The sequence below is a fragment of the Lissotriton helveticus genome, chromosome 9 (assembly GCF_964261635.1).
Source record: "Lissotriton helveticus chromosome 9, aLisHel1.1, whole genome shotgun sequence".
In the NCBI taxonomy this organism is placed as follows: Eukaryota; Metazoa; Chordata; class Amphibia; order Caudata; family Salamandridae; genus Lissotriton; species Lissotriton helveticus.
In genome coordinates, this window is record NC_136070.1 from 802,143,366 (window position 1) to 802,160,054 (window position 16,689).

The following is a 16,689-nucleotide window of genomic DNA, read 5'->3' on the forward strand; positions in this document are numbered from 1 at the left end:
AAACCGGTCTAACCATTTCACCTAGGGGAGGACTTAGACAATCAAACTGGCTGACTTATTTTACTAGACCTTAATTTGAGCTTATACTCCTGTTGCGGAGTTTTCTCTAACGGGGAGGGTTCAATATCATTGTCTTTTGCGGGACAGTCCTTAAGAATAGTACTTTGGCAGTCCTCGGAAATGTTCTTTGAAACAGGCTTCAATCCAAAAAATCTTTTCACATGTGACAGGTGGACCCAGCCCTTCCTGCCTTCCAGCTTGACGGCAGTACGGGTGGCCAGGAGGACCTGTCGGGGTTCCTTCCAGCGGGGCTCCAGCGGACTAGAACGATCAAAGTTCCGGACAAGAACCATGCATCCGGGAACGATGTCATGCGGTGCCACCTCGGTATTGTCTGGAAATGCGGCAGCAACCTGTGAACGACAAGAGTTGAGGGCAGACATCAAGGAAGCTAGGTAATCTGTCAGCATATTACTTGAAACATCGGTAATACTTCGAGGTCTAGGTGTACCCCACATGTTAGGGGGGCGGCCGAATACGACTTCATACGGGGACAGACCTGATCTGGAGTGTGCGACCATGCGCATATAAAATAAAGCGACTGGCAGAGCTACTAGCCAGTCTACACCTTTCTCTTTACAAATCTTGGCAATACGGATTTTCAGGGTCTGATTATGTCTCTCTACTAGACCAGCTGCTTCAGGATGGCGTACACAATGGAACTTCCCCTGGTACCCTAACAAAAGGGAAACATGTTTCATCAACTCGGATGAGAATGGCTGGCCGTTATCAGAATATACGACTCTAGGGTGTCCATAACGGGGGAAGAACTCACGAACCAACTGTTTGGCAGTGGTCGTGGCTGTGTAATCTGGGACTGGATATGCTTCTGTCCACCTGGACAAAGCGCATACAACTACAAGGACATACTTGAAACCTCGACATCGCTCCATCTGAATATAATCCATCTGGAGGACTTCAAAAGGGTGGTCAGGGGGCTGGAATCCACCTTGTTCCACCGGGACACTTTTACCTGGATTAAACTGACAGCATATCATACAGGTACGGACTTTCTGCTTGGCTGCAGCTCGTAAATGCTTGTTGAACCAAATGTTCTGGATACTGTCTAACATAGCTTTTTCTCCTAAATGTGCTGGACTATGTGCGGTATTGATAATGACTTGAACCATAGAGTCGGGGAGAAACCATGTGGCTCTACCCTTCGTTACCCATCCCTGATCTGTCTGGACCCCTCCTTGTTCGGACCATTTCTTGATTTCATCGGGAGTAGCATGTAACTGGATATCTATGACATCTTGAGTAGGGTCCTTAACTGTCATACAGGTAGTCGGATCTGGAGTATGTGTCTGTGTCTTGTTAACTGGAATGTCTGGAGTCTGTGCTGTAAGCTTGGCTGTGCGATCTGCTAGATCATTACCTTGGGAAATAATGTCAGTAACTTTCGTATGTGCTTTGCACTTCATGATAGCAATAGATGTCGGTAAGTGTATGGCATCTAACAGAGCTTGAATAAGGAGACCATGCTGAATCTTGGTTCCATGAGAAGTCATGAAACCTCTCTCCTGCCAGAGCACTCCGAAGTTGTGTACAACTCCAAATGCGTAACGTGAATCTGTGTAAACATTAACTTTCAGGTTCTTAGCGTGTATGCAGGCTTGTGTCAGAGCAACTAGCTCTGCTGCTTGAGCAGACAGGGTGTCAATACGGTGTGTTTCTATAACTTCAGTGTCAGTAGTCACTGCATACGCGGCTACTAGTTCTCCTGTACTTGTTCTCATACATGAACCATCCACATAAAGTGTCAGGTCTGGATCTGGTAATGGAATATCTGTCAGATCTTGTCTTGGCTTTGTCATAATGTTAACTACTTCCACACAGTCGTGTGTGGCAGGATTCGAATTAACTGATGGTAACAGTGTAGCAGGATTTAGAACGTTGCAGCGTCTGATTTCTATGTGTGGCTGGAACAGTGTCAATTCATAACCTGTTAAACGTGCAATTGTCAAGTGCTGAGTCTGGGTTCGGTTTAAAAGAACTTCCACGGAGTGTGGAACTTGTACTGTCAAGGAATGTCCTAATACTATGGAATCACTTTGTCTGATAGCTAGAGCTGTGGCTGCAACTGACTTGAGGCACGCAGGCAGAGCCTGGGCTACAGGATCTAATGTGCTCGAAAAATAAGCACAGGGCTTGTATTGTCCTGCTTGATCTTGTGTGAGAACAGATAATGCTGTACCTTCGCGTTCTGTGACGAAAAGTGTAAAAGGCTTACTGTAGTTCGGTGTAGCTAGAACAGGAGCTTGGCATAAAGCTTTCTTTAACTCATTGAAACTAAGTGTATGTTCAGATGTCCAAGGGAGGACAGTCGATACGGCTGCCTCCTGTGTTGTTAACTGTATCAGTGGCTTAGCTAGAAATGCATACTGAGGAATCCATTGTCTGCAGTAAGAAGTGAGGCCGATAAAAGCACGTACCTCCTTCTGGGTCTTGGGCTGAGGAAGACTCGCTATTAACTGGATACGGTCGGGTGTCAACTGCCTACCCCTCTTGGACAGTAAGTGGCCTAAATAGATCACTTGCTGGACACAGAATTGAAGCTTCGAAGGGGACACCTTGTGCCCCATCTCGGCAAGGAAATACAAGACTGTAAGTGATGCTCGCTCGCAAGCACGTTCAGAACGGGCTGTGATTAGTAGATCATCGACATACTGGAGCAGGGCAGTGTCAGTTGGCATGTGAATGTTGTCTAGTTGTCTCTTAAGTGCTTGACTGTAAATACTAGGACTTTCTGTGAAACCTTGAGGAGCTCGTGTGAACATATAGCTCCTTCCATTTAAACAAAATCCGAAAAGAAACTGGCTGTCTGGATGAATGGGGACACAGAAAAACGCGTTCTTGAGGTCTATGACTGTAAAAAATGAGGCTTCGGAATCAATGGCTGTCAATAGGGAAGAGATATCTGGGACAACTGGGTACTGGGGAATAATACATTTATTGAGTTCTCGTAGGTCAATCACTAATCGATATACTGGGGGTGCATTTGGATCAGTACGTTTCATGACTGGAATGATCGGAGAATTACATACATTGGAGTCAGTTTCTACAACTACTCCTTGAGCGATGAGCTCGTCAATAATTTTGGATAAGGCTGCTACAGCCTCAGGTGGCAGTCTGTACTGTCTGATTCGTGGTAACACTACACCTGGCTTGAGAGTCACACGATGGGGTGTGATTTGCATATAACCTACATCAGTTGGACCTTGCGCCCATAGATGCTGCGGAACATTAGACAATCTCGGATCAAAATCTCGTAATACATAGTGACCCTTGAAGTCACGTAAGAACAGTCGTATTCCCTCTGGGGAGCAGCAAATAACTGCACCTAATTCTTTCAGTGTTTTAATGCCTAACAGATTTTCTGGACACGACTTTGTAAGTAACAGATCAGTAGTGCGGGACAATGGACCTACTTCTAGAGTAACTGGCTTAGATATCTCGTTTATAATAGGCTTTCCTGAAAATCCAAGGGAAACATTTCTAGAGCCTGAGAGCGGAGCCCCTGGAACTTCGGCGTGACTGATGGTTGTCCTACTTGCCCCTGTATCAATCAGAAACTTTCTGTCTTTCCCTAGTACTTGACTATGAACATAGGGACCTTCTTGATCTACAGGAATCTCGATGAGAGGCAAGCCTACCTCCCTCTCTAGGCTGTTTCATGAATATGGCTGATACTCTGGATACTCAGACTGTGCATACTGATACATCTGCTCTGTAACATGCTGTGTTGCAGCAATAGGCTGCGGTGCTGGAACTGTCTGTTGTGCATTCTGTGACTGAGAAGTCTGTGAAACTTGTTCTTGTCTAGGCGGACGTGGTCTTTCTTTAGTCTTACCAGTAGCTATATTGTGTTTCAGAACTGCACACTCGTTTATGAAATGACCTGGCTGTTTACAATAATTGCATGTCCCTTTAACGGGAGCTGTAGGATGACTGGCTTGATTCGTACCCCTCTTCTGACTGTCTTGAGGAACAGATTGTGCAACTAGTACTTTCATTTTCGTGTCTTTCATACGTTTTCTTTCATGATCTTGCTCTTCTCTGATTCTATTCTGGTGGTACTGAAGCATCTGTAACATCTGGGACGGGGTATTAGTTTGCCATGTACTTTCAACTTTCAAAACTCGATTCTTAACTTGTGGACTCGAATTCTCGACTAATTTAGTAACAAAAAGATGAGGGTATGACTCGCTACTTGTCTTGAGGCCACTGTTTATAATAAAACATTTTTCAAATCTAGAATAAAAATCACTAGTGTCTTCATCTTGTTTCTGTTTACAGGCTGAGATTGCATCCCAGTCTTCCTTTTTAGTGGTTAATAATCTGGGCAAAACTTGTATCAATAATTCAGGTAATTCTTTACATTTCTCTCCAAGACCGGTACCTGGTACTCGTATCTTATCTTCAGCTTCTAGAACTGCCCAATCGATCTTTTTCTCCCCCACCTCCCATTCTTTTTCCTTGAGTTTTTCATATACCCCTGCGGGCAACAGGACTTTTAGCATTTTAATTATATCTGGATACGTGTATTCTCCCATACGGAGCATGTCCTTTAATTCTCGGTGGAACCCTGCTGGATCTTTGTCATGACAGGGAATTAATTTCTTCATCTCTAAGAGTTCCATCTTGGTAATCGGAGTGTAAACAAACACTCGTTGCATTTCACCATCTGTTGTCCTGACTGGGTGTACTTCTCGTAACGGATTCTGTCTATCTATGTAAAAGGGTTTACTTTCTGGGGGTGAGACATGAACAAAATGCGGGTTCAGAAACGTTCTATATTTGTGGCGCTGTTCTAGAATGATCCTAATTAAATCGGTACCTAAACCTTTCCATCTATACTGGAGTAACTCGTTCAGGACATCATGTAACGGACCTGGATCAGAATGTTGACCCTCATACAGAGTAATGAGGTGTTGGATCATATACATACCCACCAGTCGTTGCTCGGCTGGGGGCAATTTCAGAAACATTTGTGCCACTATTTCATCTGGAAAAGTGGTAGAATCAGTAATCCATCGGACTGCTGATCGGACTAGTTCTTGTTCATGCATAGTACTTAACTCACTATAACCGATTCGTGACTTCAAAATGTGATCGGTAGCTTGAAATACTTGTTCTAGAGAACCTTGTTCTGGTGCTGGATGAGGAACAGTTTTCTTGTAGTCTAGACGTGAATGTCGGTCTGGAAATCTAGATTTTCCTACATACGCTATTCTGACGGGATTCTCGTCCTCTACCTCTTCAGTAGAAGAGTCATTCTCTTTCTCGCTTACTTGTGCTGCTTTACGTTGTTCATGTAACTTTATTATTTCTTTACGAATTCTCTTGTACATACTCTCTATACTACTGACAGTCTTGTGCTTACCCTCGGCTATATTATCACTCCACCTTGTCAGGATTCTCATTTCGGCCGGATCTTTGGTCGGATAATCTTGTTCCCTTATTAAACAATTAATCAGAAACTTTAATATCATGAGCTGGATCTCAGCTTTCCTTTGAGACATGGCTTCACCAATACTTTCTGGATCATCCCCTGTACGGATGAAACGATATATTCTGTCTAGATCTCCTTTCATATCTGGTAGGGTGTCTAAATACCTGGTCACCCGTCTTACACGGATGGAATATATTACTGTACTATCATCACCTGCAACCGGATCATAGCGGCATTCAGTAAGAGCTCGTCGGATATCTGCAACGGACTTATATTTGGGCGTACGCTGTAACGCACATTCATGTAACTCGGCCAACGTTCTACATTGGTGTGGTGGCGGGGTACCAGGAGGACCTCCTCCTGCGGCCCCTATGCTGGAATCGTCGACTGATACTCTTCGTGCTGGCAGAGTGGGAAATTGTAATGTGGGCTGAACCGGGGGTACCGTGGCAGGTACTCCGGTGTCTGGAGGAGCAGGATTTACATTATTTACAGGGACTGGCGGAACAGGATTTGCATATTCTGGAACCGTGTCGTCCAAGTAGGACGAAATAAAAATATCAGCTGCGGTCGGTTTGTGACGTAGCTTGGTCGGAACTAATGGTGGCGGAAAATTACTGGATGCCTCCGGGGTCGCTTTTGGCAAGCCCTCGGCAAGAAGAGGATACATACCCTTAATGAGGGCATGCCTCTGTCTATCTGACTGTTCAGTTTTGACTCGTTCACCTATCTCGATTAGTTCCCTTTCTTGGGCTCGTTCTAAAGATTCTCTACTTAATTCTGACTTTCTGATTTCTTTTTCGGTTCTCTTATGAGATTCTTTGCGCCATAACTCGATGGCATCTTTCTGTGACTGTCTGGCTTTCTTTTTCCATAATGCTTCTTCTACTCGCATGATGCACTCGGCATTCCATGTACCCGATACGGGCCATCTATACTTTTCTTCTAACTGTTTGGTATACTCTACCCATAAATCTAGATATAATATGGCACTTATGCCATGCTTCTGATACATAAAATGACCTGGACTGTCCCTAGGCGGGACAGGAACTGCTTCTTCTAACAGACCTTTTCTAGTTCTTAACTGACGTAGTTTGGAAAATAACGGCATGACTGAACTGTAATCTGGACACAATACAATACACAATGAACACGATAATTACTCCACATTCATACCACGACATTAAAATACATGAAGAACATTTAAAATAACAGTTCGGACAGAATACTACCTGGAATACTGAAAACAGAATACATGAATTTCTCGAGAACAGAACTGACTAGAACAGAAACTAGATGCACTGCTGAAACAGTACGAAACTTACCGGTCTCATAAAGAGACACGTCAGGACCCGCATCCACCGAAGTGGACACTTCGTTTTGGGATCTGTGTACTAACCCTGGGCGAAGAACTACGCTCCGTTCGCGGAGTTTCGGCAGCTCCGCGTTCCGCGGAGAACGCGTAGCTGTCGATAACTCCGCGATCCGGTGCGTAGCGTAGTTCTCGCACGCTGAATAACATTATCGCGTGCGCGGCAATGGCTTACCTTCGTTCTGCGTTCGTTTTTTCCTGGTCGCTTGTGCCACCATGTTTGGAAACACTCTCGCACAGTCCCGTGCGACTGTGCGAACGCGATAACGTCATTTTGATGCGAGATAGCGTCATAAGGATGCGCGAGGATGCTTTTTGGTAAGATCGAGTTGCCGAACACGCAGAAACTGCATTCTTGCACAGAATAACTCGCGAGCATGTTAAAACCATAATAAATTACCATTTTGGTTAGGAAAAAAAAGCAAAAAACCTTAAAGTTGTACCTTTGGCTTTATTTTTAGGGGGGAAGGACCCCTCTTTTTGTTTCTACTCTTGTTTTGCAGAGTAAGGAGGAAGGGCTCTTGAGTTTACAACTTCCTGTTCCTGTCCACCAGGCTCCTCCCAGTGCTTTGTCCATGTGGTGCTCACTTTCCTTTGGATTTTGAGCTGGAAGGATCACTTTCTGTCTGTGTTGGCTGCATTACTGATTTACCTTGGATTTAATGAGGACTTTTTGAATTGGAATTCTCTTTTTCAAGTAAGTTTGTGTAATGTATGAGTGATGTAGACTTGTGCTTGTTTGATTTGATTTTTTTTTTAACTACAGTATTCAATCCTGGAATGAAATTATTGATGGAGGCCTGTACTTTCATGAGGTCCCAAATTGTAATTTTTTTCTAACATTGCATTTTGTGGAATTTAAAATGTTTCTAATTTTTAAGCCAATATCTGACCCTAGTACCCCATGTAGTTAGTGTGTAGGCATGCATGAGTTCATTGTATTAACTTTCTGTGGTTGGCCTGGCCATGTGTTGGCGGCCATTTAATGTTTCCAGCCACTTTGCTCTTGCCATAGGCCTCCAACCTTGTGGCCTACTCTGGCAGTAGGCCATAGGTACTACTCATAGGGTCATGAAAGTTAATCAACTGTTTTTGTGGTGTACCCTTAATGTGAAAATCATGGATGGCTTGGATTGATATAGAAAATCTTATTTTTATGTGTGGGGTATTTCTGGTTTTGGGTGTGTTTAAACTTTAAATACTCTGTCAATTTCTGCCATTAGGTAACCCTAGGAATACAGCTTGGGTAGTTTTGGTAACTTCGCACAGTGTAAGCACGTGAACTTACATTTTTTGTCTTGTTCGCGCACTCAATGTACTTGCTCGGGAACGCGAACACGACTTTTTATTCCGTTCGCGCTGCCGAACATGCCGATTTAGCATTCTCGCGGACAATATGTCCCGAGTTGCATAAAAGTTTCTCAAAAATGTTGCAGGTCTTTCTTGTGCACCTAAAAAGTCCTCATTTATGTTATGTTGTCATTTTGGTAGTAGTTTTCTCTTTTTGGAGCATGGACCACTTCCATTTTCTGTCCTCTATGTAATTTTTTTTTTTTTTTGGGGTGGGGTGACCAATTTGGGCGGTGGTGTGGTGTGTCCATTTTCTGAAGCAAAGCATTGTCCCTTTGCCATAGGCATTATTGTCTGTCTTCTCTTTCTTGTCATGTTGTTGTTGGTGGCCAGGCCATGTGGTGGCGGCCATTTTGTGTATGCTTCCTTTGTGATTTATTTTGCCATGTTGTTGTTGGTGGCCAGGCCATGTGGTGGAGGCCATTTTGTAAAGTTGTCCATGTTGTTGTTGGTGGCCAGGCCCTATGGTGGTGATCTTTTTATGTATGCTTCCTTTGTGATTTATTTTGCCATGTTGTTGTTGGTGGCCAGGCCATGTGGTGGAGGCCATTTTGTGTATACATCCTTTGTGATTTTGCCATGTTGTTGTTGGTGGCCAGGCCATGTGGTGGCGGCCATTTTGTGTATGCTTCCTTTGTGATTTATTTTGCCATGTTGTTGTTGGTGGCCAGGCCATGTGGTGGAGGCCATTTTGTAAAGTTGTCCATGTTGTTGTTGGTGGCCAGGCCCTATGGTGATGATCTTTTTGTGTATGCTTCCTTTGTGATTTATTTTGCCATGTTGTTGTTGGTGGCCAGGCCATGTGGTGGAGGCCATTTTGTGTATACATCCTTTGTGATTTTGCCATGTTGTTGTTGGTGGCCAGGCCCTATGTCGGCGGCCATTTTGTGTGTCCTTCCTTTGTGCTTTTGCCATAGGCATAGGCCTCCAACCTTGTGGCCTACTCTGGCAGTAGGCCATAGGTACTACTCATAGTAGGGTCATGAAAGTTAATCAACTGTTTTTGTGGTGTACCCTTAATGTGAATATCATGGATGTCTTGGATTGATATAGAAAATCTTATTTTTATGTGTGGGGTATTTCTGGTTTTGGGTGTGTTTAAACTTTAAATACTCTGTCAATTTCTGCCATTAGGTAACCCTAGGAATACAGCTTGGGTAGTTTTGGTAACTTCGCACAGTGTGAGCACGTGAACTTACATTTTTTGTCTTGTTCGCGCACTCAATGTACTTGCTCGGGAACGCGAACACGACTTTTTATTACGTTCGCGCTGCCGAACATGCCGATTTAGCATTCTCGCGGACAATATGTCCCGAGTTGCATAAAAGTTTCTCAAAAATGTTGCAGGTCTTTCTTGTGCACCCAAAAAAACAGAATTTGTCATTTGGTTGTTGTTTTGGGAGCCTGGGCAGGGGTTTCTTTGTATGTGTTTTTGAGGTGTTATGTTTACAACCTCTGTCTTAGCCATGGGCTATTTATTCCTTGCACATTAACCTGTCATGTGCAGCAGGCATCCTCGTTTTTCTGTCCATATTGGTATCTATAGGCCTGCTTGACTTTATTGGTTCTTTCTGGACTTCATGTGGCCTTTGAGCTGTGGTGCTGCTGGACTGGTATTATTAGTCTTCTGTTTTGTCTTTTATACATTGACCTGTGTGTCTTTCAATTGTTCATGTTGCCTTACTGCTTGTTTGACTGATGTTGTTCTGCCTTCTTTACTTGTAGGTGCACAAAAAAGACTGAGGAGGTGCTGGTTGTTTTTTCATCCATCGCTCGTTCTACTGCCAGACGGACGTCCTTCAGTTGTACGCCACGTGTGTTGTGTGACTCATCTGACCAGACATCTCTGCAATTTGTGCTGCTGTGAGCTGACTGACATCAGAAGAAGATGGGCCCTAAGAAAGCTACCAGGTCCTCCACCACAAAGAAAGTTGCTGCGAAGAAGGAACAGCAGAAGGAAGTGTCACTTAAGTCTGGTATGGACCCCAAAACCTTTTTTGGCACCCCAAAAGGTACGCCTGCAGCAGCGGGGTCTGGGGTGCAAGCTGGGACCAGCACATCTGCATTAGTGGGGGCAAGCCAGCATCCCAGGGCCAAGCACATGATGAGGGTCGAAGAGGTAGCCAGCCTTCTGCTTGTGAGCAGTGATACTGAGCCAGAACTAAACTTATCGCTGTCTCAAAGTAGTACACAATCCACGCAAGATGGAAGTGCTCAACAACCACCGCCAGCAGTAGATGTTCAACAACCACAACCACCGCCCGCAATAGGAGTTGTTCACCCACAACCACAACCACTTCCCGCAACAGTTGTTGAACAACCACAACCACCGCCCGCAACAGTTGTTGTTGAAAAACCCCAGCCCGCAATAGTACTTCCTCAAGAACAACAACCACCATCTCCGCACCAAATAGTAGTAGTTGTTCCTCCCGAAGTCGGGGCAGTTCAGGAAGTAGAGCCTCCTTCCGAGCAAGAAGAAGAGGAAGCCACTTCTGTAGGTGATCTATTTCCTTTGAATTCACCAAGGGAAAGGAGGGTTAGTGCATCGAGTTCTTCGCAAAGCATCCCTTCCGATGACCTTGATACGGATTGGCAGCCACAACTATCTGCGCATTCAAAGGAGAGACATCCCAAGAAGACCATGCTAGGAAAAAGGAAGTTTCCAGGCAGGCTTGAACTTATGGAGGTCGATGTAGGTGAGCAGGATACTGCTGGTGATAAAGACGGGTCTGACACTGTCATCATCACAAGCGTTATTCCTGGTGCAGAGGATGTAGAGACAAACATTTTCACCCTATCCAGAAATGCTGCAATGACTGATGAGCAGGTACCACGCATAACTCCTACACACTCAACACCCACAGTAACACCAGCTCCAATTTTTTCAACAGCGAAGGCCCGGCAGCATCCGACATCCAGCAGAAGCGCCACTTCAACAGAAGGAGGTAGTGGCAGTACTAGGACTGAGCTGTCCCATAGTGAAATTCCACAATCCTCCAGTCCATCCGGCATTGGCAGTGGGTCCTCCTCTTCCTATGGCAGGAGACAAAAGTTTACCTCCCCAGTGTGGGACTTCTTTACGGTTCACCCAGTTCAGGAGAACATTGCTGTATGCACCATTTGTCATGCCAATGTTAGTCGTGGTAAGCTTGGTACAAACTATGGGACTGGAGGCCAAACGACCCATTTGAAAAAAACACACGTGATCAGGTGGGAGAACCACCTTGCAAGCTTAAAAAATGTTAGCACTCGTGTTGGTGGGGATACAGTGGTACAAGGTCCACTCATGGTTGACCAGGAGGTAGAAGAAGAGGGAGACGATGACCTTCTATCTAGGAGTGGTACACAATCGACCCCTGTCGCCAGCACTGGAGTGGTAAAGTCCACATCCTCCGCATCTGCAACTTCTCAGTGGCACCAGAGTCAGCTGGAAACACCAAGGAGTGCAAAGTCTGCGATGCAAGGTGGTCCGTCTAGCACAACTCAAAGACATGCAAAGCAGCTTACCATTCCTAGCATGTTAAGGCAGGAGGGAAAGTACGAGCGGAACCACCCAGTAGCACGTTTATACAATGCCAAACTTGCGAAAATGTTAGCACTGGACCTTCTCCCATTTTCATTTGTTGAGGCTGTTGGATTTCTGGAATTAGTGGCAACCCTCTGCCCAAAATGGAACGTTCCCAGTCGCTACTATTTTGCCCGAGTGGCTGTTCCAGCACTACACCACGATGTGCTGGAATTGATTGGGAAAGCCTTACAACAGAGTGTTGTCCATTGTATCCACCTGACAACAGACATGTGGAGCAGTTGCGATGCTACAGATTTCATGTGCATCACCGCACACTGGATCTCTTTTGCAGGTGTTAAAGACAAGTTAACTTCAGGCCTCCGTGACGTTGCTGGAATTTTTAATGATACGCGCAGACATGCAACTATAGCCATGTTTGGTATGGACAAAAGTCATACTGCTGAAAACATTTTGTCTGACTTTAACGACAAGGTCTTTGAATGGCTGAAACCAAGAGGCCTTAAGATTGGTTTTGTTTCCACCGACAATGGCAGTAATGTAGTGAAGGCAATGAGAGAAGGACATTATTTCAGGGTACCCTGTTTGGCACACTGCATAAACTTAGTCGTGCAAGACTTTCTGAAAAATGAAGCCAAAGTCAGCAACATAATGGCCATCTGCAGAAGAATATGCACGCACTTTAACCATTCTTTCAAAGGACGGAAGCTGCTACGGGTCATTCAGCAAGAGCATAGGTTGCCAGTCAAAGCACTGATCCAGGAGGTCCCAACACGTTGGAACTCAACTTATTTCATGCTTGAGCGTCTCTTTGAGCAGTACATCCCACTGAATGCTTATGTCATGTCAAGAAGATTAGGGGATCCTACTGTTAATCTTAAAGCCCTGACCATTGAGATGTGGCAGTGGGACCTCATTAAATGCATCACAGAGATGCTACAACCCTTTGAGGTCTTCACACGTGCAGTTAGCAGGGAGGACTGTACTATGGGCCAAGCCATCCCATTGTTGTACATGCTTGAGCAACAGGTGAAGGAGGTCTGTGAAACATACGAAGGTGACGAACAAAAAGTTGATGCATATACCTTAGCCAAGGGCTTAGTCAACCGCTTGTGTGAAAATGTAAGGCTCAACAATATTGTGTCAGGTGAACATTACATAACTGCAACAATCTTGGATCCACGGTACAAATTATTTGTCAGCAGTAACGAAGTAATTCCATTTTCAGATGAGGATGTTGACAAGTACAAAACTTCCATAGCTGCGGAAGCTAATGAGTTAGAAACTGAACGGCTGTTACTTAAAGGCCTGCCACTGCCAGCCCAGGCCAGTCCAAGTACTCCTGACGCAAGTTCTTCACAGCGTGAGAGCAGTGCGTCTGCTTTCCAGCAGGCACCAACAGTACCAAAAGCAGCACCTACACGATCTGATTCAGCAGACCCAACCAAAAGCATAACTGCTTTTTTTCTACAGAAAGGGATGGGTAAGTCCGTTGCTGTTGCAAAGGGAAAAGAGGACCAGCAAAGCCGAGCACCAATGAACATTGAGCGGATGGTTCAGGCCTATCTGGATGACACAACAGAGGTGTTCATGGAGCAAAGCCCATTGGTCTATTGGTATGAAAGAAGGAGACAGTGGCCAGTGCTGAGCAGGCTGGCGATAAAGTATCTGGCTTGTCCTGTAGCCAGTGTCTCCTCTGAGCGGGTTTTCAGTGCTGCTGGTGCCATTGTCACATCGAAAAGGACTAGTCTCTCCCCCAAAAGCGTGGAGCGGCTGACAATGATAAAAATGAATCAACGCTTCATACCACCAGACTATCAAGTACGTGAATCACCGCCGGATGAAGAAAGCGAGTGTGAAGAAGACGTCCTCACTACTGGGTTACATGACCTACTTCTGTCTGAACGCACAGAGTTTGAGGACGAGCTCCTCTTCCCTGACAACTAGGACAGGTATATTAAAGGAATGATGCAATGCATTGCATAGGATTGTTTAGCCGACTCTGAGCAAATGTGCATGGAATTAAAGTATACTAGTAGTAACTTCAGACTCACGTGATGGGCAATTTTCCCATGTTATTTAATAATATAAATTATTTATGCACTTGTGACCCTACTACTACAGGTGCAGTCAGTACTTAATTTATCGTTCGTAGTTCATGTTCATGTTGCACAACGTACATTATTTGGTGAAACAGTCCCCCCTCCACCCCCCCAACAAACACAAATGAACTTCAAATGTTTTCTTGTGAAAATATCTTTGTTTTATTTTTATATTTTCATAATGATAATAGAAAAATAAAATATATAACAAATGTAACCCCCTGACCCAGAGCTGTCCCTACCCTCCCCTAACCCCAACCAAATTTCAACCCAAATGTACACCCCAACTCCCACATCCCACCCACCAACAAAAGGATTAAAAAAGGGGCCAAAAACAGGGTCCATTTCAAAGCCGGCGGGCTTTCAGGTGTTTGTCCACCAGTATCTTCACACGCTCCTCTAGACCGTCCTCCAGCTTCTTCCGCTCCTCCTCCAACTTCGCTACCCGGCGGAGAATCTTTGCTTTGAAATCACGGCACCTACACTTGCATGCATGTTGTTGTTGTTGTGGGGGGGCCGCCGAAGATGTAACAATGCGGCGGCGGGCGGCTGCCTGACCACGGCGACGTAGTCCTGCAGAATTGGGGCCCGGGGCATTGGAAGAGGCAGCAGCTGCTGCCGCCACCTCCTCCTCCTCCTCCTCGGCCTGATCCACCAGCCGGCGGTAGGCCTCTACAATTGCCTGCAGTTTCCGCTGCCGGGCCCGGACTGCCAACTCCTTCCTTGTTGGTTTTTGGGAAGGAGTAACTATAAAGAAAGAAACAGAATTGTTGTAATCCAAACTCCCCGCAAATCAAGAACACAACATTGATTCAACACATAGTGGGCGGCACAGTAGCACTAGCAAGCAAGCTGAGTACCAGAAATTGTGTTGCGTCTATCTTGAACATTCTACAGCCTCTATGAATTTTTCTGACTTTTTGGCACGGCATTATGCCTGCCCTATTAGCATGGGTGTACTTCAACGGTCACACACATTAGAACGAACACCTGTCTTTTTCATATCTCCTTTTGTATTATATACTCTGATTCCGGGAAGGCGGGAACACTCTCAAAGTAACATTAATTAACAGGGGGCAGCTAGTAGCACATGTCTAGTAAAGACTATAATACTTTATACCGCGCAACAAACCTTATTTGGTTTGTGTTTCACCAGCAACGACCCATGCACCCAGTCGTCCCCTCCTTCCCTTGCCTTTGGGTTTGCCCAAAACACCGCTGCTGCTGAGACTATCCACTAACCACCGGTATTGGGTGTGTCTCCCAACCACGCTGGCAGCTGTGTTTTCCCCTTTACATGCTTTAACAACAACCCATGCATCCGACTGCTATCAGCCACTTGCATTACTGTAGTGGTAATGCTTAGCATGCTAATGACAAGTAAAGGTAACATCATATATTTTCCAGTAGAGTACAGTGAGAAAGTTTTCCCCTCCCACCAAGTAATGCAGATCACTATTGAATGTAACTTACCATCGCCCGCCGCTGTTGGCGCCCCCCCCACTGCTGCTGGTGTAGGTGCCTCTGTTCCTCCTGTCCCCGCCGGGATCGCTGAAGCTGCGCCGCTGTCCCCGTCGGCACTGGTCGATGGTAAGGGTTCTGCACCTATAAAAATAAGTACACCTTTTTAGATGGATGCACAGCCCCCTTTGTACTTGTTCACCAAGAATGGAGTTCTTCAAAACAGTTAAGTACAACGTACGTAATCAGTATGAGTCCACATTGCATAGTACAGCAGAGTCACTACACATATTAGCATTCATTGTTATGGTATGGTACCCAAGCTCATCTCATCTGTCCTGCTACTCTAGTCCTTGGAAATTGGAAGTGAACTATGTAACCTTTGTACATCAATGTATCCAGTTTTGCGCATGTTAACTCGCAGCTTGTTGCGCAGTACGAGAAGACGCTCTGGGGCAACACATCATTGTTAAATGCATACACCTGAAGAGGTGGGAAAGTAAAAGGGCCCGTATTGAAGTTTTCTATGTGGATTGTGGAATAGAGTTTGCTTACAGGTTACAACTTCTTTTTAGCATGGCTGCATAAAACTGGCATAAATGTATTTAATACTGTCTAACGTGCACCACTTTTGTCATTATTTTTCGGCAGGTGAGAAGATTGCCTTCTACGAAGCGGACATTTCCATAGCTTACAAAAAAAGAGGAATATCTGACCAGTATACGTTGGTGAGAGGTCTCCGATAGTTGCCACATTTCCCTATTGTGCACTAGTAGCTGTACAAATGTTGATTACTTTATTATGCCTGTTTTAACTCTGGATTTTTTCTGGTGGGCCCTTCAACGTATTGGACGGAACAACTTAAAAACATTGATGTTACTTACTTACTTCTAACAAAATAAAGCTTTTTAATGACCACTTTGACTCTGAAGTTTATTTTCAGTGTCTGTTGTCTTAGAGACTCACATGAGTGAGTGAGCAAAAGGGGGTTTCTTAGGTAACGGTTTGTGTCCTAAAAGCATTCGGCATCTTGGTATTGGGGTTCAGGAGTGTGATTTGAACAATAGACCAATGACTCAGGCCATATAGGCTGACGTTCAGTGAATTGTGCGTTCCTCAGAGTTCTGTGACTGAGGTGTAAGTAAGGTCCAACCTGCCTATCAGTACCAACAACATCCAATTTTCGTGTGCATAGTTACATAGTTGTGTAATATGTATATAACTCCATAGGAGATAGAAGAATACCCACAAGACTAGTAGTGGTATACTAACGTTTACAAAAATACTAGACAAACATCATTCTGGATGCATACTTGGTTGCTGTCAATTGACAAAGCACTGCAGACACATTACAGAGGAAAAA

The 16,689-nt window shown here is 44.9% G+C and overlaps 1 protein-coding gene across 1 annotated transcript; it reads left to right on the forward strand.

The window, feature by feature from the left end:
* Positions 1-10,341: 10,341 nt before the first annotated feature.
* On the forward strand, positions 10,342-16,225 carry LOC144783291 (zinc finger BED domain-containing protein 6-like). The gene is made up of 2 exons (XM_078662342.1): positions 10,342-13,715; positions 15,978-16,225. The coding sequence occupies exon 1, from the start codon at positions 10,342-10,344 to the stop codon at positions 13,708-13,710; it is 3,369 nt and encodes a 1,122-aa protein (XP_078518468.1). The 3' UTR covers positions 13,711-13,715; positions 15,978-16,225.
* Positions 16,226-16,689: the final 464 nt, after the last annotated feature.

Coding starts and splice junctions, on each gene's coding strand:
- LOC144783291 (XM_078662342.1), top strand. CDS start 10,342: ATGAGGGTCGAAGAGGTAGCCAGCCTTCTGCTTGTGAGCAGTGATACT.